The 27922-nt window shown below is 40.6% G+C and overlaps 1 protein-coding gene across 2 annotated transcripts; it reads right to left on the reverse strand.

The window, feature by feature from the left end:
- Positions 1 to 2943: 2943 nt before the first annotated feature.
- On the reverse strand, positions 2944 to 27922 carry si:ch73-116o1.2 (ras-related protein M-Ras). 2 transcript variants are annotated; one of them, XM_031281767.2, is made up of 6 exons: positions 27751 to 27922; positions 14153 to 14411; positions 13017 to 13170; positions 11053 to 11152; positions 8463 to 8542; positions 2944 to 4915 (listed from the first exon to the last, which is right to left on the reverse strand). In XM_031281767.2, exons 2-6 carry the CDS (start codon positions 14343 to 14345, stop codon positions 4816 to 4818), a joined length of 627 nt encoding a protein of 208 aa, XP_031137627.1. In that variant the 5' UTR covers positions 14346 to 14411; positions 27751 to 27922; the 3' UTR covers positions 2944 to 4815. The 2 variants fall into 2 exon arrangements, with proteins under 2 accessions (XP_031137627.1, XP_031137628.1); XM_031281768.2 differs by having other exon boundaries at positions 14153 to 14407; positions 27751 to 27904.

Here is a 27922-nt window from a genome sequence, read left to right on the forward strand (position 1 = left end):
ATGCTACCTTGCCCATATTAATGTGTAGGCAACTTTCCTGATCAAGGAAATGTTAAATTGGAGCACTACCTGGTCTTTCAGCTGATTTGCATGAAGTATTTAAGGCTGAACAGTCAGGTGGTTTCCCCTGATTCACTACTGGAGGGTAGAAACCATATCTATCTTTTTTAAAAACCCTTAAGACCATCTTGCACCTCTCTTTCCCCTTGTCTCATGTTAAGCACCTCTCCTGACCAATTTCATCCTGAAAAGAATATGTAAATCAATGGCAGAGATGCAGTACCTGTTCTGTGGGATGTCTGCCGGCCTGCCTCGCGTTCCCCAGAGGGGTTGAAATCAATGAGGCAAAATGGAGCTTTCAGCATTCTCACAGTGTTGAAATCAATGGAGCCTGACAGCACTGAAGATTAATGAGGGGAAGCTTCTGCTGAACAAGCAAGACGACTCCCAAAACATGTGTAGCCATGTTCAACGTGGCTCTGATCACGGGCCGAACGGCAGCGAGTTATCGCTATAGGGATAGGGATACCCACCTACACCAACTAACAGAAAAAAGGAGCAGTCAAAACATTTAAAATCACAATACTTGTATTTCTTTATTGAAATATAATCGACCCCTGAGGCTAGATTTAAAAAAAAAAAAAAAAAAGGCCAGTTTGTTTGTGCCTCGTCTAGCTCCTCAGTCTGACACAGCCAGTTAGAACACAACAGACCTGTCAAAAAACACACATTACACAACTGGTGTGACAACTCCAAATGTTGCTTTTTGTAATCCAGACAAAGTTACACGGCCCATGCTGCCACATACGGACAACGTTTCAGGACATACACGACTCAAATCAATTGCATTACTTCAACAATACTTGGTGTCCATTTGAAAAACAATGCTACCTCTCCAATTCATGAAAGTGCTCAATTTACTGCACAGACAGTAAATAATCCAGGGTCAAATCATTGGTACGTTATATTCACTTTCAGCATTTGTATTTGGTCTGCCTGAAATGTGAAGACGGTGCAATAAATCAGCAGGTTTCTTTGTATCAGCGGGAATGATTCATTTAAGAAAGGTAACTTTCTCATTTCAAACTGTGTTTTGGACCTTAAACCAAAAAGTAAAATAGTCAACTAGAAGACACCTGCCTAGTCCATGAGCTCAGTCTGCTTTAGGGAATTTTGTGACATTTTTGGAAAGAACGCTTTTTTCACTTTCTTGCCGAGAGTTAGATGAGAAAATCAATACCGCTAATGTATATCCACTAAATATAAAGTGAGCACGCATGCTGGTTAGCTTAGCTTAGCGTTAAGACTTGAAACAGGGGGAAACAGCTAGCCTGGCTCTGTCCAATGGTAAAAAATAATCCGGCACATAAACCCACATGAAAACCGCAACTTGTATAGATTAAATAAACTACACATAACACACTCAGTGAGCTTTGGAGGTGCCGGTTGGCCAATTTTGTTTCCAATCATACAGAGCCAGACTAGCTGTTGTCTTCTGTTTCCAGACTTGACACTGAGATAAAATAATGACTGCTTGCTTGTAGCTTAATGTTTAGTAATGTACCGATGCAACTTTTGGCAAGAAAGTAAATAAGCATATTTCCCAAAATGTCAAACTATTCCTTTTGAGAAATTTCACATTGAACAAAGAAACATTTAAAAAGTTACAAATTGGATGACAAATTTTCCTTAAGTCATTACATTTTCTCTTGTGAGGCCATCCACCTGAGCTCCAGTAAAGAAGACGTCCTCACGCTTGTTTCAGCGCAGGACCAAACTCTGTTTCTTTATCTTGGTCCACAACACATCACAAGTCTCTTCATATGAGGGCTCAAAGGTAAAAGGCCTCCGACCCACTGACAGTCCCAAAGAAAAGAAAAGGAGAAACCAAAAAAAAGGGGGTGGGGAGGGGCTTTTTGTCCAGGTCTGGGACACGCTGAGGTAACATAGACAGTAATAAATTATTCAGTTTAAAAAAAAAAAAAAAAAACACTTTGCAAGAATCATATCAATATTTCATATCAATATTACAAAATGGTATCAAACATACATGATGCAACATTTTCATCAAACACATTCACTTTTTATTTTATTTTTTTACTTTACTTTTTTACTACTTTACTTTTTTTTTTCCCCCTTCCCCAAGATCCAGAGTCTGCTGCTTCATCGTTGCTCAATGATCAGTACTTCAGTGTTTCCTGTCCTTCTCTGGAAACTCGTTGTGAAGTCCCTTTAACAGTAGATGTAGATTAATACCGATTTCCTTCTGTTGCTGAGGTTGATTTTCCACTTTCATGCTGAGGTGAACTTATATGCCATTCAATAGCTTTAGTTTTTTTCATAACCAACCTCCTTAATTTAAAGCTTTAGTGCGTAACTTTTTGATATTAATAGACGTCCGTTACATTCAAGCCATTGCCAAATGAGTTGCTACAAAGCTAATTAAGCCTATCAGCTCCACACAACTCTCTCTGTATTTATCAGTATGGCTATGATCAGAGGATTGTGGCGTCCGGTGACTTTCCCACGCAGAAACTCAAGTGAAGATAATGACCTCTTCTGAAGAGTCCATTTTTTTTAATCCTCCGTGTACTTCTTGGCTACTAGCAACTGCGTGGAGGAGGGGTGGGGGTGCGTGCGTGATCACGGAAGGCTTGTATCATGTGGACGCGCCGACAGTTTTGTTGTCAGAAACTACGCACTATAGCTTTAAAACCAAGTCACACGGAATGTTTCTTTCAACACCTTTTTGAAGGATTAAATTCCAATTGATTTAATCTCAGTCACAATCATCGCCAAGGCAACAGGCATACACAGGCACACAGGGCTACAACGCTAATTGCCCATTTGCTTGTCTCGTTATTCGATTTTACATTCAAAATCGTTTTTGACCGTGCCTTTCATTTCACTTACAGGTTTGAGCAGAAAACAACATGCCAATAGGAAAGTGAGAAATTGTATTAAAAGTGCAAAAATGTATTCCTCCAAGAGACGGTATTCATCCAGACAAAACAAAGTTGTCCACCGAAGCTTTAGTGCGTTAACAGTACAAGCCATTTCATAGGTTATTGAATTGTACATTCCTATCCACCTCACGACTACAGACATGAATATACTGAATGTCTTGTTGCTTCGAGTGTGTGGTTTTCCTTCAACTAAAACTTAGTTTGTAGCTAAGTTGACATGGCTTTAAGCCCTAGGAGCATCCCACTGCCTGCTTCAGACAGGCATGCTAACTCGGATGCATTCCCATGGCTACAGTATGTATTCCCAAACTAAAGGAGTGTTCTCCTTTGCTGAGCACGATTCAATTATCCTGAATTCAGCGCTGCGGTCTAAAAAAAGCCCCTCGATTTAAAATAAAGTGACATCACATTATTTTGGTTAGTGGCCAGTGCAAATCAGCTTCTCCAGGCTGCTTCAGATCTGAAGACATGAAGCTCTCATTATCCCTTATCTATTCTATTTCATTCATTATTTCCTACTGATCCTTTTGTAAAACAGCATTGAATTTGTTTAACATTGCCACGTATAATTAGATTTTTTTTATATCACAAATATAATTGTAATTTTCTATATTTTGTTTTTAGATACAAAAACATGGGAAGTAACTTGTTTTTGAAGACAAATCTGTTAGGACTACAAAGACAAAGGAAATATCAGGGCTATTGTCCATACAGTACTGATGAAGACTGCACCCATCATGCCATTGACAGTGACAAAGAGGCAACCTAAAAAAAACATAATTATTATGTACTAAGTGGCACTGATATACGGTGTCTTTATGATGGGAAAATTATCCTTTTATAAATAAAAAAAAATAAAAAATACATGGCCGCTGACACATCAGTGTTGGAATAAACCCTGTTGTGTTTACATTAAAGTGTAACCACATACACCGACCAATCTTACTCTCCTTTACAATTATAATATTTAAACATGTATTCAACAAGCTGATATGACCATAGCGCTCGCCTGTCAACCAATATGACACATTTTCTCAGCATCCCGTCACTTCTCTCTCGCATGCTACGACACGTCCTTCTGTCCTCTCTGAACTGACATTTCAAAAAAACCACAGCATTACAACACCACAAAGTTCACGCTACACTCACAGAACTCGCAGTTCACTCATCGACAACGCCACGCAACTTCTATTTCCACTATACCAAAAAAAAACTCTCACATTCGTCCGCCATGCCCTTATGATGTCCACTCTACAAAGAGAGAGCACAGACGACAAATCGATTAAGATCACAATGCTTTTCTTCCAGAAAAGTTGTGGGAGTGTGAGGATAGAAAGGTGATGACCAGCAGGTTTATGGGAGTTACTCCATGAAAAACGAGGCGCCGTTTTGAGCCGGGTCCTCCCTTTTTCCTTCCTTTCGCAAGAAGACAAAAGTTCCATCCAAATATCAAGGTGATTCTGATCTCTCTTTCCCCCCCAGAGTCTGTCATCTAGTGCCATGACATTAAAAAATGACACTTAACTGAGAAACAGTTCAGTGACACGGTAGTTCTGTTTTGAAAAGAGATGGGAGGGATCTATAGACCTTTGAAAGGGACCATAAGTTGAGGAGAGAGAGCACAGCAGTCATTCCAAGGCTTTGTGAAGGGTGAGGGGACATCAGTCAGATTCACTTTGCCTTCCGACCCCCCGGGATCCATCCAGCAATTCATGGTAAAACCCCCCCTCCCGCCCCCCTCCCTTTTGTGCTCCAGTAGTTAACCACTGCTGGGGAGTTCCCTGACATCCAAAAGGTATGTGGGTGTGTGTATGTGTATGTTCACAAATGATAAACAGGACGAGGGAGGTCACAATATGGCGCAGTGGAACCTGTGGGAACCCGCTGAACGTTCTGCTCTCCATTTCATCTTCTTTTTCTTCTTCTGGTTTCGTTCTGGCACCTGTTGTCTGTGGGTGTGGAGGAGAAAAAAAAAAACATGTTTTACAAAAAAATCTGAACTCAGGATCAATTTACCAGCATTTTGTGACACCTAACAATACGATTATCCTACTCTATTATATACTTTAAATTTTGGCTCATAATATTTATTTTTATCCATCATACAAGAGGAGTTAAAACTAGTACTAAAGAAATAATCCAACATTCTAGGAAATACGCTTATTTATTGTGTTGAGAGTTAGACAAGAAGATTTATTCCACCCTCTAATGTCTGTACAGTAACTATAAAGCTACTGTCAGCAGTCAGTTAGCTTAGCTTAGCACAAACCTATTAAGGTCACTAATTAACATGTTATATGTAATCTGCTTTAAGTTTTTTTGTGATTGTTGCGGGCAAAAATCCTTGATTATGCGGCACGTTTTCTTAAAAAATGCGATGGAATATGCGGGATATTTATGCAATTTTATGCGATGAAATTGCGGGAACTTGCAAAAATTGCGGGAACTTGCAAAAACTGCAGTTTCATCATGGCTTCATCGCGGGGTTTGCAGCTTTTCGATGATGTTCACATCGCGTAATTACGTCACTTCATAACGTTCCCATGGCAACAGGGGAAAATAACTGTTCTGTAAGCGCAGCATTTTTCAACTTTCTGCTGAGATATATGTGACTTTTTTGCAACGAAAATGCGGGGATTATGAAATCATGCAAGCCCCGCATATTTTGTGCGGAAATCGGCAATTTATGCGGCGAAAATGCGGCGTATTTGAAAAAATGCGCCCCCCCCGCATAAATATGCAGACTTTGGCTGATTATGCATTGAATTATGCAATCGCATAATCACGTTTTTCTGGAGGGACTGAATAAAATAGTCCCTCCTGTGCTGGCCACCGAGGCAGTTGCCATGGAATATAGGTGCTAGCATATTTTTAGTGCTAGCATAATTGAAATGGGTAGTTCAAATAAAGCAATCTGATTGGTTCATAGCCGTGATATAATAACCACATACGATACAACGGCTATGATTCGAATTTCTTTGCACAATAAGTATCACTACGCATCTGAAAAAAGACCAACTGATACAAAGTAGCCCAACAAGGTTAGCTAGTAGGCCTAAAAGACGCAACAAAATGAAAATATTCAGATTCAGATTTCTATGCCACTGTCAGAAACGGTAAAGGTGAGCTCTATGGCCCGAGCAGCTATGTTTGTCTCTGTGCTGGACAGCCGTTAGATTAATGACCCAGCGCTCAATCCATCCTGGTGTCTCCTCAAAGACAGAGTTTACAACGTGCAACAATGTATTCATCGGCGTTGTGAAAACACTGAGAAACAAGGGACTGGACGTGACAGTTCATCATAGGGTTGGGCATCGTTTGGATTTTAACAATTCTGATTCCAATTCCGATTCTTTCCTTTCGATTCCGGTTCTTATCGATTCTCAATTCCGATTCGTTGAGGGGTTGAGTTGAAACGGGTCACATTTCCATAAGAGGAAAGTTGTATTTTGATTCCGTGGTGGTTTGCAGTTTTACAGGGCTTTTTCAATGTAAATAAAGCCCCACTAGAGCTTACTGTGCTCCAAGGCTGCCACACAACAAGCGCCTGGCCGCTTCGGAAACCAAAACTTGCGCTTATTAAATTGGGAAGCGATGATCGGATTTGAAACCAAATCCTCTAAATGATTCCAAACGATTCCAATAAAGAAACAATTCTACTGGAATCGTAATTTTTTTTAAACAATTCCAGGTAGGAATCAGTTCTCGATGCCCAATCCTAGTTCATCATGCGTCAATATCAAAAGATGACTTCAACTCAATAAAGAAGGTGCTTGATCCCAACACCCCACAGGGGCTAGTGAACAAAGTGTGGTTTGATGTTCAACTTCACTTTTGGCCCAGAGGAAATGAAGGCAATCGGCAGCTCAAACCTTTGCCAATCACCATCAAAAGAGACAAAAACAGGCTTAAGTATGCAACGCTGGCCTTCAACGAGCATACCAAGAATGACAATAACCCACTGGAGAAGAATAGAGAGACTTATGTATGAACAGCCTTTCTCAGTGTTTTCACAACGCCGATGAATACATTGTTGCACGTTTTTAAACTCTGTCTTTGAGGAGACACCAGGATGGATTGAGCGGTGGGTCATTAATCTAACGGTTTAGTCCAGCACAGAGACGAACATAGCTGCTCAGGCCTTAGAGCTCACCTTTACCGTTTCTGACAGTGGCATAGAAATCTCAATTTCATTGACCCTTTGACACTGTCTTAAGATCTAAAACTACACCTTTATGTGCACACCAGTCTTCAAAGCACTTGACGGCCCATTGTGTTTGTTTAACGGTGTTCCGTTCATTTCGGTTTCTCACCAGTTGGTCAACTCCAGTTTCTCCAGTTGGTCCTCTATACATAGCTTTGCATGTTGTTAAACATGTGGATTTTTTTCTGAAGATGGGCACTCCTCAATCCACTCCTCCATCATCAGGCAACCCAGGAGACCCAAGTTCACCTTGAATGTTTCCATTTTGTAACGCCTTTTAGACCTACTAGCTAACTATGTTAGGCTACTTTGTATCAGTTTGTCTTTTTTCAGATGCGGAGTGATTCTTATTGTGCAAAGGAATTCAAAAATCATAGTTGTATGTGGATATTATATCACGGCTATGAACCAATCAGATTGCTTAATTTGAGCTACCAGTTTTATAACACAATTAGTAAGTCATATAAAGCTTAGAGTCATAAATATTATGTGTCACCTCTTAAAGATTTTAAATTAAACATTTTATAGGTGAGTTTCAATACTTGTTTTCATGCACTTTCTGCCTGAACTGCTCAGCACTGAACTGTCAGAAAAAAGCACAACCTGTCTTTATCCACCCCCTGTATGACTGGCTTTCTACAGTCTGACCACAAGAGGGCAATGTTGATTTATTAATCAACTCTGCTTTCTTTTTTTTCTTTTTCTTTTTTAGAATGGACAAAAACAGAGAAGATTCCTCATGAATCCGTAACCGACCTGACATGTGGACAATGAGAACTTTCCCTTTCTTTTTACAAACACAAAGGTACAGCTGTGTAATAGGGTATTGGAGTATCGGCCCTAAACCATGGTGGCATGCCAGCTTGTTGCTTATTGGTCCTTGCAACAAGAGAAGGCCTTAAAACAGAATATGGCCACATTCAAAACATGGACACAAATGAAATTCTTCTGAAATTGCATGTGTCAAGACAGGAAATAGCTCTGGGCTTTTTTCTTTTCTTTTCCACTCTACTTACTAAACATACTTCCACTGCCCTTACATAACACTGTGCCACTAACACTAAAGAAGTGAAATAAACACTAAGGGGAAAAGGGTGACACACTTTGAGTTGAGACAATTTTATGTCTCAATTTTACATTTATGTAATGGCTGTATTTTAATTTGTAAACAATAGATTCTTAAGGGCCAATCAATACTGTCCTCAAGCAGTTTGACAGCTGTTACTGCAAGTTAAGATGTTGTCTTCATCTCATGAAAATAAGAGAATAAACAGAAGTGAACCTGGAGTTACCTTATAACACGAACCAGCTCGTGAAAGGCTTTGTCCACATTCATTGGAGGATCCTTGGCACTGGTTTCAATATAAGTTATCTGAAGAAGCAAGCAGACATATTCCAAATCTAAGCAAAAGTGGTATTCACGTGGTATTAATTGTTCACTAAAATAAAAAAACACAATAACTACATACTGGTATATTGTATAATGTACAGTATAGCAATACACCACATACGGAGACATATGATTAGCATTTAACCATTATAATGAAAAGCCCTCAAATGCTACATGGTTAAGAAACAATAAGGGTCACAATTACAAGTTGCCTGATGACCTGAAACCAGTAGAAAGGCACATGAAGACAGAAAAGGACCCCTGTATCAGTGAAAACACCAACTAAAGACAAAGACAAAGACAAACAGAGACAAAGACTGAGACAAATGTTCTCTCGCACATGCCAAGCAGTCAAGGAAATGACATGTAATGATTCATCACTGACGCTTTTATCCAAAGCGACTTACAATTGCTATATATATATCAGAGGTTGCACGCCTCTGGAGCAACTATGCGTTAAGTGTCTTGCTCAGGGACACATTGGTTGATGTGATCAAGGGACTACGGGCGGAAAATAGCACTTGTGCTACAACCTGGCACAATGCATTTCTCCTTGTTCTTATACAAGGTTAATGTTAACTTGTGCATTGACCCTGTTTAAATAAAATGAATAAAAAAAAAAAAAATAAAATGTATCGCAGGGGGAATTGAACTAGGGCTGCAGCTATCGATTATTTTAGTAATCGAGTATTCTACCGATTATTCCATCAATTAATCGAGTAATCGGATAAGAAATACTTAGTAAACAGCAATAGTAAATATTTATTATTGCGGTTAAACCGGTTTCCTTTTTTAGAAAAAGCAAAGTTTTTTATTGCCAAAAAAAGACCCTTAAAAAATTTTTTGGTGGCCCAAATGTACATTTTTTTCACCCCCTTCCCTGTCTTGCCACTGGCTCTTTGCACTGGATATGCAAATGCTGTTCACTAACCAGAGGGTAAATGTGACGGTACAAAGCTTACAGCAGGGCTATTCAACTACACATTTTCAGAAGCCTAATACTGAGTGAGGAGAAAGAATAAAGAATGCAGACATCACCGGCATGATGACGTCATTCACGTGCATATTAAGTAGCCATGCTGGGGGGAGGAGCCGGTTTGTCTCCAGCAGCAGCTAAGTTTCCAAAGATTAGTAGCAAACTAATAAACAGTTAGACTACAAACCGACAGCTCTCGTTTTAGCTTGTTGGTAAAACATTGCTATTTGCAGAGTAGCATGCTGTAGGCTAGTTGTGTAAAACAGCGCGGTGGACGAGAGCAGCAGACGGTAGTTAGCTACCTTGTGTCGGGTTCGCTCCGTGGAATGGATGAGTACACTGGATGTTTTCTACAGAGATGATGTAGTAGCATGTTTGCAGCTTAAAATGATCCCAAACTTTCTGTCGTTTTCTCTCGCCTGTCTCTTCTCTTAGCCCCTCGCTATTTTCGTCTTCCTTCATTTGTAATCTGGGCCGTCAGTCTTCGTCCACAGAAGCGTCAACCTGTTGTGCGCTAGTAATAATCCTCCGTGCGGAAACACAGTGAGCCGTACAACCTTAATTACATTGATTTAACGAAGCTTCGAGGCAAAGAATTTTGCTTCGAGGATTTTTTGTAATTGAATCGAGTTATTCGAGGAATCGTTTCAGCCCTAAATTGAACCCAGATGTCCCACACCAAAGGCATGTATCTAATTCACTGCGCCATCACCACCACCAAGCTGTCTTTGATGCTAGTCAGTGGGGAAAAAACAGTCCCAAGTGCTGTACTTATTGACCAGGCTGCACATGATCACTTCAAAAACTGCTTAATTAAAAAAGGGACCAATGAATGCAAAATAGAAATAAAAATCAAGACACATCCCTGGAATTAGCGGACTATGTGCCAGAGTGAGTTGTCAATTCCCCTGAATCCCTCTGGACAAAACTCATTTAACTACACAAGTTCTCCCTGATAAGTTAAATTGGTGTATTCTGTATGGAAGTGATCCTTTTTGCAGATTACAGTAAGCACAGCTTTCTGGCTTTATTCCACAGTCACGTTTGCCTCCTTCTGCCCGGCTCAATAGTCATGCTGTGTTCAAGGTATGACAGAGGTAAAAAAAAAAAAAAAAAAAAAAAGTGACCTGCAAACGCTAATGTGAAACCAAATGTTTTCACATGAAGACCGCATTTTAAAAATGTAGACAGCTTATTGTAGACGTAGTCTGAGTCTGTATCATCAAGATGTTCTTTTTGTTAGCTATACATGGGTGACAATAGTGGAAACCAAATTAACCTTTTGGTGTTAATTCCATTGAGTTTTATTTAGATTTTGTATTGAATTATTTCAGATACAAGGACACAACTCTGCGAGCAATGATCTTTCCTCTCACTGTTTCTTCAGAAATGCCTTCATTGTCTTTAGTCTCTGTAGTGCACACAGGCTCATGTGAAAACTCTTGGAAGAAACCCAATTAAAGATATGAAATCAGCTTACTGTAAAAAAAAGCCTACAATGAGGTTCCCTACTTACGTTATGTTTTGCAGCCATCTCTTGGCCCTGGTCAGTGGTGACCTTTCTCAGATGGACCAAGTCCACTTTGTTTGCCACCAGCACCATGGGGAAGGCCTCCCTGAGAGGGAACACACACACACACACACACACACACACACACACACCAGGTACCGCTGTATAACTCAATAATGCATTTCCAAAAACACTTGCAGTGGTTTCAAAGAGTGATAAAAAGTGACTCATGGTCTAAAGACTATTTGAAAGACCTGTTAGGTTTACATTTAGATTAGAAAGATCACATGCTTCACACATTGTCTGAGAGGTGTTTTAGATGATTCAAATCTTGCAGAAAAAAAGAGCTACAGTAGAGCACCACTAAATATGGTCATTCAGCAACTTGCTCAGTTCCAGTTTCTATTTTTGTTTAATCTCAAGCTCAGTTTTACTGCCTACTTTCAGTCACTGTCAGAGAACAGTTGTCTTTCTTCTCTCACAACTGACATTTCACAGTACAAAGGATTAGAACTTTGCAAACAGATTTGATGTTCTGCCCAACTCGTCTGCAGCTTAAGGTGCTTACACACCAACCTGACGGCAGAAAAGGCAGTCGGACCGATCAGTCGGGTCCCCGAGGTCCAAAAAAATTGCCTCAAAACACACTGAGGCGACGCCGACTTGAGTGTACGCTCTGCGCGAGCGCGAAACGTAATACGTCTCCATAGCAGCAGGCGGCGCTGCTCTGTGTTCTCTTAATCCATGATTGTTTCCCAGAAAATGAAAACCGGCAGCTGATAGAACGAACGCGTCATGTGGGTCTTTTTTCTCCGGAAATTCACAGCCAGACTGTCATGGCGGCTTGTTCAGAATACGATCTCATATTGTACTAAAATAGTTCACCGAAATGTGTTTCTGAAAACATTTTAAGCGAGAAATAGGCCGTGCAGTTTCTGAATCTGTCTTCATTTCAGATCGACAAAGGTCAGTTTAAAAGATTTTCATCAGATTTTGAGAGGCTCATCCGCTCGCCATTTCCGGGTGAGTCCTGACTGCCCTGTCTCCGACATGAACATCCGAACATGTTGGGTCGGCCCAAATGAAGGCCGACGGCTCCTCGGACGGACGACGGCACGGAACACACCGAACAGACTCGAGTCACCGACCTCGCCAGACGGTCCGACGGCCGATAATCGGCTCTGTGTGTCAGCGCCCTTAAAGAAAGTGAAGCAGGGGCCAGATCCCGATCCTTAACCATTTTACAGTAATCCTGAAACATATGACAACACTACCCACTAGCGTCGACTGAACCATGGGCAAAGTTTGTCCTTATACGAGGACAAATATTCTTTCAAATATATTTAATATTTTGAATTTTTGTGTGTGTGACCACATTAGAGGATGATGTGATTGAGCTCACTGGGCCTTAGAAAATAATTTCTTCCAAATATCTATTGGTTACAACAGTTTAGACAAAAACCTATTGGTGCAGCTCAATCACAAGAATGGAATTCAAAAAGGGCAAACAACATTAGTGGTCAGAAGTAAACAAATCCCCAGTTTTTTTTCATATTGTAAACGTCTATTACATCTGACAGAGCTACTTCCTCTTTTGGCAACTTTGGCTTCCGGGTACGGAAGCTTTGACTTACTAAATTTACCCTTAGTTGTACACACAGATTTTCAATGCAGTGGTTGATGTATTGTGCATGTGCATTCTCTTATGTTTTCACTTCCAAATAATTGAGAATATTGTTCTTTTTAAGGGGTAGTATTCTCCAGGTATTCTGTGATTTGATTTTCAGCAGTGTAAATGAGTGGTTTGCATTAAATCATAACATCATTTAAAAGTCATCGAACATGAGTTTTGTATATACAGTAGGAATGCCCTAACCATTACCAAATCATCCATTGTCCTTTGTTATGTTTGTGCATGGAACAAAAGTGGTTTCTGCTATGCATTGCTAAGCTGAGCTGTTGTGACCCACCTGTCTTTGACCCGTAGTATGAGCTGATGGAATCGGTCGACATGTTCAAAGCTGGCTTTGTCTGTCACAGAGAAGACGATAAGGAAGCCATCTCCTGTCCTCATATACTGCTCCCTCATCGCACTGAACTCCTCCTGGCCGGCTGTGTCCAGCACTGCCGAGGTGTAGAGAACACAAGCTTGTATTACTTTACAAGGAAGGGTGTCTCTTTTACTGACTTTATTAGCGTACTGTACTTCATATCTTGTCTGAGTAAGTAATTACACAATTTGGACTACCTTTCCTACTAAATATACAGACAATAAATATGTCATATTAGGCGTTAGGCAATTAGGCATTTCATGTCATATTTATTTTATTTCTGATTCTACTTAATTAATTAGGTACTTATCAAGCATGCTAAGACCTTTCAAAGCTGCCATAAAGAGTCAGTGTTATTACAAATATGAATTGTTGAACCCCTTCTAACCAAAAGCATTGTTACATTTATTTACTAACGGATATAAACTGACCCAGTTTGCAGTAATCATTGAAGAATGACATTGCGCAATTTTGTTATTGTGACCTGTTTTTGCAATTACGTGTTCGGAATAAGAGTTTGTTTCCTCCACGACTTGTGTGATCACGTCCACCCACACACACTTTCAGAATCCAAAGAGACAGATTTTTGGTTTTATAATTATTTTCAGAACTTTATATATTTCCAACATAAATGAAATACTTTATTGAGGGAAGGATATCATGAAATGATGCATCATTTCGCTCATACGTAACAACCACAGCAGTGGCTTCTTCTAAATGCCATTCATTTTCTTTCAGGGAATTGCTGTACCATAGTTTGCTCAGTGGAGGAAACAGCTACCACTGGAATGTATTTAAAAGCTAAAAATAAAAACATTAATAACAAATGTTCACTCACTGGTCAATGGTGGACATGTTTTATTGTCATGTAAGGTGACCTTGAGTGTCCAGAAATAAAATGTATTATTATTATTATTTATTATTATTATTATTATTATTATTATTATTATTATAATAACCAAACGATAATAAAAAGTAAGACAGAAGATTAGCGAGATAGGATCATACTCAACTGCTGTCTGGTTAATTTCACATGCACATCCATTTCTACTCACCATCCAGTATTGCCCACTGTCCGTCTATCTCTGTGTGTTTAAGATACGAGTCCTCTATCGTAGGATCGTAGTCTGGCACAAAGATCTTCTGGAAAAATTGGATGGTGAGGGCACTCTTCCCAACACCACCATCCCCCACCACCACCAGCTTGTACGTTGGCAGGTTGTCACTTGGCAGGGCGCTGGTCGCCATGGCTACCTCGACAGTGGTGGTAACGGTGAGAAGTAGGCTAGTAGGTGGCTATGGAGACACACCTGGCTGAAAAAGGAGGAGCGAGAGAGAGAGAGAGAGAGAGAGAGAGAGAGAGAGAGAGAGAGAGAGAGAGAGAGAGAGAGAGAGAGAGAGAGAGAGAGAGAGAGAGAGATTGACAACAGAGAGGGAAGGGAACAACAGACAGAGGGAAAGAACAAGGGAGGGAGGAGTTAAGGTTTTTTGTTGCAGCTGCTTTCTTATCACCATGGAGACCACAGACCACAGCTAGGAGTTGTGGATCAAAGAAAAAAACATAGGGGAAAAAAAAAAAAAATAGTACAAAAATAGAGAAAGAGAGGCCAAAAGAGAGAGTTTAAGCCCACCTAAAACACATATTTTCACAGTTGCACCCACCAGAGAAAGACAACAAGCAGAATGACAGCTGGACATGGCTTTGCAATATGGCAGAAGAGTGAAAAGGTTTACGCAAAAACATGTTGAAGTGGAACAATTGACTTGGAGCTAATGTCTAGCAGCCTTTACAGGAACTGCATCTTACAGGGACTACTATATTGACTCGAGTATTTATGCAAAATGGGCAGAATCTATGGAATATTATATCACTCAAAAAGGTGTACTTGAAAACAGGGTTTTGTATCTTCAACAGTAGTTTTGTGGACTTGCAAATGTATTGTAGTTACTGAAGTTTTGTAGAACTGAACATGTTTTGTGTATGTGCATTAGGGCTGCACAATATAGCCTCTCTTTTATCGTCATCGCGATATCAGCTGGCGCAATTAACATCGCGAAACGCTGTGACATATCGCAAAAGACAGATTTTTTTGTGTTAAGTTGAAAGAAAAATATCAGTAGAAAACTACACTTTAAAGTGCAACCGTCACTTTTTTTGTAGTGGTGCCTTTTATAGTATATTCAATTCAATGTTTAATTTGTTCAATAAAAGGAATGTTGGAAATTATTTGCTTTCATTTGTTTTAAAGTGCTCATATTATGCTAATTTTCAGGTTAGAGGTTGTATCAGAATATGTTTTTGTGGTTTAATTTTCAGAAAACACCATATATTTGTTGTACTGCACATTGCTGCAGCTCCTCTTTTCACCCTGTGTGTTGAGCTCTCTGTTTTAGCTACAGAGTGAGAAATCATTACAGCATTATAACGTGTGTTACAAAGTGACGCACGTTCGTCACTGAAGTAAAAGCTGGACTACAATAGAGCTGTTTGGAGCAGTTTGTGAACAGTGTTTTCTGTTGGAGATGGTAAGTCCCTTTGGGGTGGACTTTGGGCTTTTTCACTTTGTAAACCTATAACGTGCACAAAAAAGATCTATAACAATAAAGGAAAGGGAAAAGCCAAAAAGCATAATATGAGCACTTTAAATTCAACAAGCAATTTGTTGTTTTTTAGCAGAATATGGATGGCAGCAGAAATGCAAAACTGAGAACACTTTAATATCAGTTGACTTATTGCAAGTGATATCATTATTGTGATATTCAACAATGTTATCGCATATTTTCCTCATATCGTGCAGCCCTACTGTGCATTCAGACACAGGCTTGCAAACTTACTTCTACTTGTGTGCAAGCGCAGTCCCCGTCAGCCAAGCCTTCGCTCAACCACGGTGTGCCAAGCTGTGATCACATGTATTTTTACTTTGGTTTCAAAGCAGGGGATAACCACACTGACCTACAATATGGTATCATGGTCACACTCACCCTCGCACGTGTGTGACGCGATACACATTCCTGCCAATGGTTTATCGCTAATCCATTGATATACAGGTGGCAGTAACATGTCACGATACAATGCAATGCACCAGCAAAGACAGGGAAGAAGACTGCTAGCAAGTTTACATGGATGTCAACATGCTGGATTTCAAATAAAACAAAATCGGCTTTGCAAATGTTATAAAGAAGAAAATAAGTTCAACACATTCGATAGAGCTGAAGGATCTGTCCAGTTTGTTTTGTTAAGTAACATTGAATGTATATATATATAACCTTTTCTCTTTTTTTGGAACTCCACAGGGCACCTTAAGATACTGCTAATGCAAAGCAAAACATGTCCTGCAGCTGCTACTTCATATTAAGAGCTTCCCACTGGAAAACCACAAACAGCTTTTACTGTGAAGCATTTGCAGGAAATGCAGCCGTATTTGTCAAGTTAGCACCACAGACTGTATATTAATGGACAGCGCATGTGTGACGTCACCCATTGGTTTGTGGAGATCTGCTATGAGTCGTGGAGTTTTACCGTTACAGGCGCAGCCATCCTGGTTGCTGATGTGACAGTTTTAGACGAGAGGGAGGAGTGAGGGAGGAGCTGCTTACGCTCTACGTTACGTTACACACTTTCACTGGCAATCACATCATAGCCACGCCCTAAAACACCCCCTGCTTTATCGCCGATTTTAAAATCAATGAGACCATAATTCAAAAAATGAACATCATTCTGTGTTGCAGAAGACTCAAAACTAGCGATTGAGACCATAAACTCATTATGAAAATGTTTACTGAGGTAATAAATCAAGTGAGAAGTAAGTCACTTTCTCATAGACTTCTACAGAAACCAAACTCCTTTTGCAACCGCACGTGTCGCCCCCTGCTGGAATTCAGATAGAATACAGGTTTAAGGCACTTCAGCATTTGCAGCACTTCGCTGAACCGGATGCTTTGTCCATTAATATTAACAGTCTATGGTTAGCACCTTAGGCCTACTGCTATTGGAAACAGCATTGTTATATTATATTATATTATATTGTTTGTAAGCTAACATGTTTTAAATGTAGCCTAAGTAAGAACAGTAAATGAAGCAACATACACAATAAAAGTGGTTGGATGAAGGGTTGTATGCAACAGACAGGCCTTTTAGAAAACCACTCCTCGCGCCATTGGCTCAAATCAAAGCCACTCACAGAATCAATATCACAACTGTATGGAAAAGCAGCTAAAACAAGCCTTGGTGAGCCTGGTTTGGCAGAAAGCAGGCTAATGATGTCAACTCTTAGTAGCCCAGTATAACCACAGAACCAGCAGAGAAATGCAGTATGATGGCTTCGACGTAAACGGATAACTGTAGTTTGTAATTATGGCCTTTTGAAAACAAAAATAAACATCCGTCTTGCTAGAATATGAGTGGTTTAACAGAAGAAGAGTATTTTGTTTCCACCAGTGAAGTACAGTAGAAGCTCAATATAAGAAAATCTATTTAAACATTTGCAAATGATTCAGATGCATTCTGTGCTTACATCTCAAGGGGATCAGCTTGTAGAGTACTCAACCTTTTTTATGATCAGATTCTGCCCTTTTTGAGAGTCTTACATAAATACAGAGATACTGCATTGGAGCTTTAATATACATGCATGTATGCTCATGTGGCAGAAAGCTCACACCACAGCTCCCACAAAGGGAAGGGAGAGCTACAGAAAGAACGAGACATGGGAGGAAAGCAAGAGAACCGAGCGGAGAGGAGGGTGAGAGAAATCGGAAACAGAAGAGTGAGGGAGAGGAAGCAAGGGTACACGAGGACAAAGTTGATAGAAATACATGTTATGTTACAATATGGTGCTGTGTTGATACAATAGACACCACAATTTTACCATGCTCGCCCCATTTTTGGCTAGGTTTTTTTTTTGTGTGTGGCCATTTTAGGCCTTTATTTCGGGACACAGGTCGGAGTCGAACCGGCAGCCGCTGCGTCAAGGAGTAAACCTCTATATGGACGCGCGCTCTACAAGGTGCGCTACCCAGGCGCCCTTGGCTAGTTTTTTGAAATCGATATTTTTCCTTCTACATGATATTCACAGTTGTTTCAAGACATAGAATTCAAACAGGTCTAAAAAAAATAATGTATCAAAAGTAGGAATATGATAATAATAATTAAAACAAAAAATTATGTGATTTATCTCTCGACTATCAACTGCAACTAGCCCAGACTGGAATGGACTCGGTTCAACTTGGTCAAAATGGTCGCGACGCCTAAACTGCCATTGCTACGCAAAATCTAGGTTTAAGTCAAATCAAGCAAACGTAAAAGGTATGCTGTGGAGTTTTTGACCACTTGTAGTGCTATTGGGCAATGTTTTTTATGAGTGGGTCCCCATTTTGTGCATGTGCGTCCTCGTAGGCATGCATGCGGACGCACAATACGCATTCCTGTTGGTGGTTTTACACTATTGTGCAAGACTGTAAGCTAACAAACAGTGGATGTTTTCTATTCAGGATTTCTAATATTAAAAACAATGATTTGTGAATGTAGTTGAGGAAAGAAATGTATTCAACACTTTGGTAAGGCCTCAAGGAAACAAAAGCGTTTTGGTGGGAAACACTGAATGTAAAGGTAACTTACAAGAGAACTAGGAAGGTAGGAAATCTACAAATCATTTTAGGAGTAATGTTAAGTATATGTGATTTGTAGTAAATGTGTTAAAACATGCAAACCACTTATACAACCATTTAAGTCAAGCCAATCACAGTGTTCATACAAATTTAAAATTAAACAAATTTGAAAAATAAATATACTCCATCTTACTCTGAAATCTTCAGCTTTCTAGTTCTCATGAAACGTTAGCAACTGTCAAAAGCAGAGAAAAAAAAAGCACATTCACTCACTACTAGCACAACATCGCCACCACCCACCCACGCACCCATTCCTCCTTCATCCACCAGGAAACAGCTGTCAGCTGGCCACAGTCCATCCTTTCCTGCCCAGCACAATAGAGGGAAGGAAGATGTTTCCTTCCTTTCCAAAGCCAGCCAGCCAGCCAGCCAGCCAGCCAGTCTGCAGCAGCCAGCCAGCCAGCCAGTCAGTCTGCAGCAGTCAGCCAGCCAGGTTGGGCAAAGAATTTCCAAGCCACATTCCTGATGTTAACATGCCTCTTCAGTCAGTTAGTTAGTTGGCTGGCGGTCATAAAAACCACACACAAGTAAATGTCTATTCCATTTCACAAGACACCGCCTTGCGCACATTTTAGTGCTGTGAAGAAAAACAGCTTGAGAAGCACCGTGAAATCACAGTACCTGCCACCTGCCACCAGCCACCGCTTTCTCACCATGCCTGGTGGGGCCTAGCTGAAGCCAAGTCAGGTCACAACCTTGTTTTGTGACCTGTGTGTCAGCATTTCCCTCTGTGGATCTACTTGGTGGAGTGCACAATTCTCTGAAACATTAGTCACCGTTCTGTGAAAATAATCCACAGACACCAGTTTAAACCAAATTTGGGATTGGAAGCTTGGTAGAGAAAATTTGATTAAATATGTGCCCAACCAAAGTAAGTCACCTGAGCAATGTGACTGGCTATATGGCTTTCCAAACCATCATGTTTTAGAGGGCCAACCGATGCTGCATGAGGACATCCCTACAGTATTGTATGGAACACTTGCCATGTTCACACTAATGCCAATGTATCTGTTAATGTATTTTTTCTGTTCAAAATGTACCTTAAAAAGGTATATTGTTCAATTATTTAATACGCGACCAGATTATCATCTTTTATAAAAATGCAGTGCGGTGAGAATACAGACATTTCATACACCAGATGTTTACAAAACAGAAATGACAGAAAATGCAGAGTTTCCCTCATCTCAGGGTTAACAAACTCTGGGTTTTCCATTTCAGAAAGAGAGGTAACTTAACCTCAGAGTCAGTTACTATGGTAACTGAGTCTGTGAACCTAACCTGGTCGGGAGCAGGTTTTCTTCATATAATAAACCTCGAGTTTCTCTCAGTCTCCTCCCTCTAACACAGCACTCATTTCTTCATTCATTCATTCATTCATTCATTCATTCATTCATTCATTCATTCAGTCTGTATCAGGCGCATTTTAGCGCAGTTTGTTATCTGCATGAATAAAAAAAAAAAACAGGGTTGGTTTATTTACTGTTAGGCAGACTATTTTTCTCAAAACATGGCATTTTCTTTGGTCGACAATCCCGTTGATGAAGAAGTTGTATTACGTCGCAGGGAGTTAAACATATGTCGGGAGTGATATTGAGGCCCCGACTATAGATGCATTTTCATTTCCAGATAACTACCATTTGGTATTGTTTTTCTTCCCAGTCTATCAGTTATGTAGCCTACATAACCTTATCCGTCCTCATATCACTAACGTCACCCATCGTGGGCATGCTCTACATCCCAGCAGATTCTTGTGTCGCGTTACGTTCTTTTGCAAACTGCAGTTTTCTTTACAACACTGGTGATGCGGAGCATTTTAGTAAAGCCACTGTAGCAAAGCGCCGTCAGAAGAGCGTGACTCGAAACGTTTTTGCAGTGTTCCCTAGACACAAACCAGTAAGAGCCATTAAGAAGGAGTTCCACAGTTTTGCAGGTGAATGATGTAAACTCTTTGAAATAAAAGATTATAAATTATAATTATAATTCTGTTAATGATGGTGCTGCAGCCTCAGAATGGGATTAGTAGCCCTAGTACTTTTTCGCCCACAGGATTGCACCTAAATGAAATACATTACAGGTTCAATACCATTTCACCAGTAATATTATACTTATGATTAAATATGATATTAATACACTATATTGGAACTTACGCATTGACTCTAGGAGCAATTTTCACCCACGCAAATTATCTCTTTTGCAGCAGCTGCTGTGTTGCTGTTTTAACGAAATATATGTTCAAACTCGCTGTATGTGCGCATGAGTATTTCCGCCGACCCGTTTGTTTGTGGTTGTTACCATGGTGAATCGTAGTATCATTGCTCCGTTCATGCTGCCTTTTTATAGTGGTGGTGCACGACCTCAACTCTTGAGTGAACCTACTCTGAGTTGATTGAACCAACTCATATCAGCTGTTCTGGAACCGAAAACTCAAGAGTTTCCAATCTCATGGTAAATCAACTCAGAGATCAGGGTTAGACTCAGAGTTTGTTAAACTTCCTTCCTGAAACGGACCAGGAGGAAAGTTCCGTTGTCACTCACTTCCGTTGTCGCTTATGTATTTGTGTTGTAGCTTTTGCGTTAGTGTTGTGGCTTTTGTATTTGTGTTGAACCGTCTCGGCCACCGTACATTTATACAGTAGGCTGTACTACTTATTTTAAACAACACACATACATACATTTTAAAAGGAAACATATGTGCTGTTGCATAACAGCACATGGTTAGGGAAAGCCCATGGTCTTGGTTTAATACAGAAAAAGACCACAGGGACTTGAAGCATGAGATACAATGTGTTACTAGCCTAGACATCTAGACGCACCCTAGCGGCAGCAAATGTAATTTACAGCCAGGGTCAGTCTAGCAACTCTCCGTTGGCTTGCGAGCTGGAAAAACCAAACTCCAGCCGGGCCAATCACATTGTGTATAGAGTCGGTGGGCGGGCTTATGGCTGCTGCTGCTGCTGGGAACCGCGGCCTTTCGAAACGGCTTTGGCCGCGACTCTGGAAGACTTCAAGTTAAGCTTTTCTTGAGAAAAGAACAAAGAACAGCACTGAAATCATTCTTAAAAAAGGAATACGTGTTTTTGCCGACCGGATACGGCAAAAGTTTAATCTATCAACTAGCTCCGCTACCTTCTTCATAGCTCTGCTTGGTTGTAGCGCTATCCTATTGCGTGCAGAGAGAATTTGAAAGACAACCGTTTATCCCGCCCCTCGGATTGAGCCCTGCCAATGGTGAGTTCCCAGACCCAACATCTTGATGTGGGGCTGGCTTGTCAGGCTAATGTCTTACAAAAAAAACTCTTACTTGTCATGTACAATGTAGTGAAATTTTATTTCCTGCAGTTTAACCCATCCTAGTATTAGGAGCAGTGGACAGCTATATATATGCACAGCAGCCAGGGAGCAACATGCTGGCCGGAAAAGCCTGGGATTGAACCGCCAGCCTTGTGGTTAAGGGACGACCACTCTACCTCCGAGCCACAAGCTACCCTTACATGTAACATTTAACCGAAACCATGATCTTCCCCTAAACCTGACCAAAGTGCTTTTGTTGCCTAACTAACCACAGACTCAGGATGCGCACCCCACACTCTGGTGTCAATGTCCTGCACTTTATATCCATAGTCCAGCGGATTATGTTTTGCAGCACAAAGTAAATGGGAAAACAATTTAGTAATATATCAACATAATTTCTAGGAGACAGGGTTGGAATAACAGATAGCAGAGAGCAGGAGGCAACAAACTTGAGATTTACCCTAAAGAAATCTGGCCATGTTTTGTCAAAATGGTCAAGCCACTCAGCCCCACTCTGAAGTTGATGGCTGTAAACTTATCTTTTGTCCTAATGTTTTGGCAAACAGCTTTGAAAACAGCAATCATCCACATTAGGAAATAGCATTAATTTCCATATTTCTTTCTTGTAGCAAACCCGGCGTTTATTAATCAGAGCAATCTGCAGAAATCTTTCAAATCTGCTTTACATCACACCGAAACACAGCCAATTAAAGCACAGCAGATATATTAGGTTATTAGCCTACATCTCGTTACACACACACTCCGGCAGTGTGGCATATCCACGGGGCCACAACACATGGAAATAATTCTATAAAGCTTCTTTTGTATGTTGTTTCACTTGATTCCTGAACTGAAGAGCCAATCTCTACAGCTGTGGCTAACAAGAGAATATAATAAGTTTATCTTCATCTAATGTGACCGCTCGAGGACCAGTGACATATTCTGTCAATCCACAGTGCGTCCCCTACACCAACCTTACCCTACAGGTGTGTGGTTTTACATAAAAAATAACAGAAGCTGCTGGTGTGTTTTGGACTTCGTATTCTGTCTTCCCCATGACTCCATAAAGCCTCTCTGGGTTCTTGAGAAGCTGTTGCCTTGGGAAAGGATGAAGGGACTTCCCTTTTCACATGGGAACAAAGCAGCAACACAACTCACAGAACAGAAATAAGGAGGAACGCAGTGGTGCACACCCCAGCCTGTACTGTGGCGTTGATATCAACATTCATCGATCATTCAAAGGAGGTGTTAAGACACAGTTCACCGAGTTCAAAATGTATTCAAGCTTTAAGCTGCTGTCAAATGACAAACTCCACCCATGTTTTCTTTTTCTTAGATTTAGAGCTGATCTGATCTTTTATTTTTTACTTTTGATCTATGAAAACCATTTAGAAAACAGTTGACCAGAATATACAGTATACTGTAGTTTCCTAAATAGTGAAAGCCTGACTTTTTGGGGGAACTGGGTTTCCAACGTAGGAGAGGCAGGTTGCTGGTTCTTGTCACCAAGACAACTGAAGTGAAAGCAATAAATTTGATTAAGGGCATTGTGAAAAGGCTGCCTTTCTCCCTTTTCACTAGCCTATGTTCCCAAAATTAACAATGTTTTGTGTCTGCTTAATCCTTAATTTCAGTGTAATGTTTCAGTTTGTTACTTTATCATTTGTCATAGGCCTGTTCAGTAGGTTTTATGGGTTCATAGTGTTTTGCTATGGTTCTGCCTGTGATGTGGGGTTGGATCACCTGCTCACTAGCTTAATTAAGGAGACTGCATGCAGTTTTGCCTCATTAGGTCCTTTCTGTAGGGTGGGGCTGGGCAATCCTAAAGTGTAGAACAATAGGTAAAACAGTTTTTGCAGCAATTGACATTTTTGAATTATGTTGGTGCTTGTGGTTGTGTAAGCACATGTACATATGTATATAACTAGGAATGTCAGCAATCACATGTATCTACATGGGATGGTATTTCCCACATTCAAGTGTTTTGTTCTTCCTTCAGTTTAGCTCACCCTCTACCCACTGGTACTAGAGTGCGGATCGGGCCGCATTTTTCTGTCCTAGCCCGGCCTGCGTCTGACAAAGCAGTAACTGAACCCGGCCCGAGCCCGACAGGCATTGAGATATTTATGTCCGAGCCCGACCTGAGCCCGACACAGTTAAAATCTCGTTTTTTTTCTCCTACTAATGACACATATACGTTTGTTTGTATGGAAAGCCCGCTTTTATTAAGCAATTGGAGGAAGGCATTCAGAAATGTCAACAGATGAGCGCATCAGCGCACACAGGGCAACAAGGCACGTTAACACAGATGCGCCCCTACATAACAATCTTTTTGAAATTTAAAATGTTCAATGCCTTATCGCACTGTTGTGACCGAGACCGACCCGAACCTCATTTCTAAATATCTGGCCCGTCAGGTAGGGTCGGGCTCAGTTTGGGTATCCATCCTCTAACTGGTACAGGTGGTAGGTGCCAATTGGGTGAGGCTGGCCTAAAAGGGCTTGAGGAGAAGGGGAGCGAGAGAAGGAGTGGGCAGCTTGCTGAGAGGTTGCTGTATTGTTTGTTTGAGGGTATTTTGCCTTAGTTTGAATGTTTTTATTTGTATTGAGTTTGAGTATGTTTTTGGTGTAGTTTTGTTAATAAATACACAAGATTTGCACTTTAATAGCCTCCTCTCCAGTCTTCAATCGTGACAGCTATCTTTTTTTTCTGTAAGGTGGAGCGAATACAAAAGGACCCTAACATTTCTTTACCCGCATCAATATTGGCAATATTGTCCAGTTATAATGTGGCCAAAAACCAGATGTGCATGAATATATTATTACCTAAACAGCCCTCAATTCTATCCCCATGTTTGCCAGCATGGAATCAAATATACTTAAAATGTTTTCTTCACAAAATAATATGGCACTCTGGATGAAGATGTACATCTCTAGCATCTCCTTCTCACAAGTACAAATTTAGTGTGCAGTAAGTTGCAATCTGTCTTATTGTCTCGGGTTGTTTCCTTCCTGAGACAGTGTTTTAAATGATGGCTATTTGAGGAGCAGTGGGCTAATGATACTGAATGTTAAGATGTCTTTAATCTCATTTCAACGCGTAACTTGTTGTACTGAATTAATGCGGACATCTGTTTATCTATTTCAGAAAATTAGGTAAGCAAAGTCAGCTGCCCCCCCATCACATTTCCTCCAATGATGACAGACTTCATGCCCCGATCTTTAAGACCCTCTGTGCAGCATTTGGCTGAGAAAACAAAGTGCAAATAGTCTAACACAGGGCTGTATAGCTCACATGACTGTGGGTCATCACCAATGACTAACTTGCGATAGCCTCCAGGCTCAGCATTATTTGAGAACCCATTTAGCCATAAATTATATTGATGTCTTTTCTTTTTTTTTATATAATACTACGTCATTTTAAGACATTCTCTGTGAATAAGTCTGCCATTCACACACACAACCCAAATATCTCACTAATGTTCTGTGACTTGCTGGGGGCATTTCCTACTCTGACCTTTCCATTCATTCATTCTAATACTTAACTTTTCTTTCTGGCTATTTGGGAATTTCAACCAGGACACAGGATGTCACGAGTGAACCGCAACCAGGCATCAGCGACACTGAATGCATGATTCAGTACTTGTTACTGTATATGAACTATTCTGTATTTGAACTGCAAATCACAGGTTGATTATGAGAAAGATATCTTTGAACGAAAACAACCATAACCTTGCGGTAGCCTATCATGGTATTTCTCATACCCATTAGACACCACTGACAGCAGTCAATCATGGCCAAGACTTTAAATAACATTAACAACATACAAAGTAGAGTGGTAGTATATCTATTAGTCAGTACATCACAAAATGGTCTTTATAGTCCCATAAGGCCAGGCAGTAATTCAGTACTATCACATGGTATTGTTTAAAAGCTTTCAGTAAAGTCATATCACGATTAAATGATCATCATGTTATCATTCAATCAAACGCTGTTTCCAAATTTATGATTCTGAGCAGGCTTTGATTAAAAACTAGTGTAGTAAAAGTAAGACTCCATATACATGCAAGTGACAATTTAAATCTCACAGGAATCATTATTTAATAAACGAGTTATACCAGGCCTCGTACACATGTAATAGATCACACACTGACTCGCCTGGGTGAGAAACCCAGCATCTACAGGTCCCCCTGGTCAAAGGTCACAATTAAAGTGCCCATATTATGAAAAGAAAAAAAGAAAAAAAAATCACTTTTTCTGGGATTTGGGGTGTTATTTTGTGTCTCTGGTGCTTCCACACGCATACAAACTTGGGGAAAAAAAACAACATGCATCCATCCAACATCCATGCTGTTTTGAGCGAGATACAGGTTTCTGAATGTATCCTGCCTTCAGTCTCCGGGTGAGCTGGTCAAAATCGGCAGGGCCGTCTACGTCATCGGCCGAAACATTTGAATTCTCCGAGTCTCAGGTTCTGCAGGAGACTCCCCTCCTTCTTCAGGATCCAATTCTGGTTTCGAACATGTATGGTTGAACTACTGCCGCCATGTCCATAACTTCCACACGTAGTTCTATCTAGTCACGTTAGTCAACACTATCCCCATTACTAATGTCTGTGCCCAAGCACTGACTAAGTGAGTATCTACTGCGCATGTGCGACTCCCAACAAAGATAGAACAGAAGTGAGACGCCTCACTCTGTAGCTAAAACAGAGAGCTCAACACACAGGGTGAAAAGAGGAGCTGCAGCAATGTGCAGTACAACAAATATATGGTGTTTTCTGAAAATTAAACCACATAAACCTATTCTGGTACAACCTCTAAATACAATTATGAAACTGAAAAGGAGCATAATATGAGCACTTTAAGCTTTAGGAAAATTGTGAAACAGCATGCAAAATTAAACTACCTATTACTCTCACAGGCAACGTCATCAGCAGCAGCAGGGTTTGACATTTCCATGAAGTTATGACGGAAGGATAGGGGGATCTGTCCCCAGACAGTGATTAACGTGTGTGTGTGTGTGTGTGTGTGTGTGTGTGTGTGTGTGTGTGTGTGTGTGTGTGTGTGTGTGTGTGTGTGTGTGTGTGTGTGTGTGTGTGTGTCTTTCTTTCTGCAGACTGAGGTGCTTCTGAATGATCTCATCCTATGATTTGATACATGAAGAATCTCTCCGTCCAGCGGTTAAATCTGCACACCATTTTTGCTTCAAAGCTGGACCGCTGTGTGTATACTGCTGTTAAAAACACCGTGGAATCTTTCGTGATGATATCTGACATACGATAAAAGACAAGCACTCTGTGTTTTGTCCCCTCGGGAACATTTTTGATACACAGAGGCAAGGCCCGTCTCTATGTGTGTGTGTGAGCGGCCGTATGGAAAACCGACAGTAGCCGCCCCTGAATAACGGATTTCGGTAGCTTCATTTTTCTCTTTAAGTTTGCAGCAAAAAAGAATTTCCGCAAACTGAATACAGTCGTTCATAATCTTAATTAAAACGAGCTAACTTCCCTTGACTGTTTACCGAGCTGCCACTGGTCTAAATAACCTGGTGACATTTAGCTAGGCTACAGTAACGTTAAAGTGTTATTATACTGAGAGTAGTTGATTTTACATTAACGGGAGGTGTTGCCTGCACTGTCCATGAACACAGACGCTCGCATTCACGACCTCTTCTCTGTCAGCAGGAAGGCTACTTACCGATATGAGTTTCGCTGTCGTGGACACAAAGAAACGTCCTCACACCGACATATTTCTCCTCATCTCTCTCTTTCTCGCCTTTAGACCACCGCCGCCCTTTCGCCACAGACAGGAGTGTGCTCCCCACATCTGCGAAACAATACGTTGAATAGCTAATCTTTGTATTGCAACA

This window comes from Sander lucioperca, chromosome 8 (assembly GCF_008315115.2).
Source record: "Sander lucioperca isolate FBNREF2018 chromosome 8, SLUC_FBN_1.2, whole genome shotgun sequence".
In the NCBI taxonomy this organism is placed as follows: Eukaryota; Metazoa; Chordata; class Actinopteri; order Perciformes; family Percidae; genus Sander; species Sander lucioperca.

Excerpts from the sequence above, each read along its gene's own strand:
- si:ch73-116o1.2 (XM_031281767.2), bottom strand. The coding sequence starts at position 14,345 with ATGGCGACCAGCGCCCTGCCAAGTGACAACCTGCCAACGTACAAGCTG. Across the intron at positions 13,171-14,152 it reads ACAGTGGGCAATACTGGATG|TGCTGGACACAGCCGGCCAG; the intron begins GTGAGTAGAAAT and ends ACACCTCGGCAG. Across the intron at positions 8,543-11,052 it reads AGATGGCTGCAAAACATAAC|ATAACTTATATTGAAACCAG; the intron begins GTAAGTAGGGAA and ends TTGCTTCTTCAG.